General features: G+C 32.3%; 1 protein-coding gene across 7 annotated transcripts in view; it reads left to right on the plus strand.

Annotated features, from left to right (window-relative positions):
* Window positions 1-2,100, plus strand: part of LOC106868589 (uncharacterized) — a 137,656-nt gene that overhangs the window by 107,760 nt on the left and 27,796 nt on the right. For all 7 annotated transcript variants that reach the window (XM_052971951.1, XM_052971952.1, XM_052971950.1 and 4 more), the window contains one exon: window positions 1,056-1,271. In XM_052971951.1, the coding sequence (XP_052827911.1) occupies window positions 1,056-1,271 (216 nt within the window). The remainder of the gene's footprint in view (window positions 1-1,055; window positions 1,272-2,100) is intronic.

Consider the following 2,100-nt stretch of genomic DNA (forward strand, 5'->3'; position numbering starts at 1 on the left):
ATATATATATATATATATATATATATATATATATATATATATATATATATATACATACATATATATATATACACATATATATATATAAACACACATGCACACACACACACATATATATATATATACATACATATAGTGCTAAACTTATTGATGATAATACACTGACATGTATGTGTGTATACATACACACACATATATATATGTATGCATGTACATGCATATTATATGTATATATACATATAATTAATTACATATTATATATGTGTGTGTATTTATATATACATATATACGCATATATATGTGTGTGTGTGTGTGTGTGTGAGAGAGAGAGAGAGAGAGAGAGAGAGAGAGAGAGAGAGATTATGTGCAGGTATGTGCATGTATTTAATAGTTTCCTTTAAATTAAGTTTTGCAACCATTTGGCCATTTATTCAGAAAAGATGCACCCTGAACTACACGCAGATTCATAGTTGAGTGCTGCTCATTCTTGTAAAACAAATGTTGTTCTCTGGAGCATGATACTGAGCTTGGAGATGATATTAAAAACTATAAACACACATATATACATATATATATAAACACACATACATACATACACACACATATATATATATATATATATATATATATGTGCATACACACACATATATACATATATATTTCACATTCTATAGATATGCATGTGTGTAATATATTTATATGTGTGTATGTATATATGTATATGTGTGTGTGTGTTTGTGTGTGTGTGTATGTATATATGTATATGTGTGTGTGTTTGTGTGTGTGTGTATGTATGTCTGTATATATATTCATTTGTGCATACATACATAGACATACATGTATACGACCGTTTGTCAGTGTATATATGTATATATAGACATACATACATGTGTGTGTGTATGATGTGTATGTATATACATATGTATGTATGCATGCATATGCACAGATGCAGACATAGACACAAACACGTACGTGCACACACACACATACACACATACACTTCACATTTCCTCTGTATCAATCAATGCAATCATCTCAATTCTATATCAAAACAGATTGAAGATAAATATAGTTTTTACAAGAAGAAACCAAAATATGCAAAGAAGAAACAGATTGTGAACATAATGTACGAACTATGTCAGAAGCACCAGGACAGTGCAACCATCTGCGTCTACAACAACCCTTTCCCTGATCTGAACAACAGATATGGTACAGGAGAATCAGCTGTCGCTCGCTATATACCAGGCTACAACTCAAACTCAGGCTTACCGGTCAGTACAGTCACATTATATCATTTCTCTAATCCATTTTGTATGCTCTGTTTCTTGTAAATATTTCTTGTATGTGTGTGTCTGTGTGTGTGTGTGTGTGTACATATATATATATATGTGTGTGTGGGGTGTGAGTGTATGTTTATATATATATGTATATATATGCATATATGCATATATGTATATATATGTATATCATACATATATACATAGGCGTAGGAGTGGCTGTCTGGTGAGTAGCTTGCTCACCAACCACATGGTTCACGCTTCAGTCTCACTGCCTGTTCAGTCCATGTCTCTTTTCATTTGACGCCCACTTCAAAAGATCCCCTTTCCCCAAAACACATATTAAAAAAATATTTTCACTTGTCCGGCCACTGATCGAGAGATAAAACACAAACCATCTGCTGCTGACTGCAAAACTCCTGCCAAATTAGCTGCAAAAAACACATGCATACATACACACACACGTCCATTTCATGTCTTTCACTTTCTCTATGGTTATACACACGTCCAATACAATAGCTCTCACATACATTTTCGTCTTCAACAGGTATGTACCTATTCTATAATATAAATTGTTTTCCTATAAGCATATAACAATTACTTATTCCATACTTCTTCACTTAGCTTTTATCTTCACTTTTCTTAAATTGGATACGTCTGCTATTAATTCTTATATACAATTTCCCCATTAATTCTTACAGCTTCATTTTCTGTTAAAGCAATTCTAAACGTCAACTTCTTAATGCCTCTTCTATTTTTTCCTAGCCCCCATACTTACCGAGAACAGCGATTAGAACTTTTTCTAATGCAATTCGAGGAGGGG

The sequence above is a fragment of the Octopus bimaculoides genome, chromosome 11, assembly GCF_001194135.2.
Source record: "Octopus bimaculoides isolate UCB-OBI-ISO-001 chromosome 11, ASM119413v2, whole genome shotgun sequence".
NCBI classification, from domain to species: Eukaryota; Metazoa; Mollusca; class Cephalopoda; order Octopoda; family Octopodidae; genus Octopus; species Octopus bimaculoides.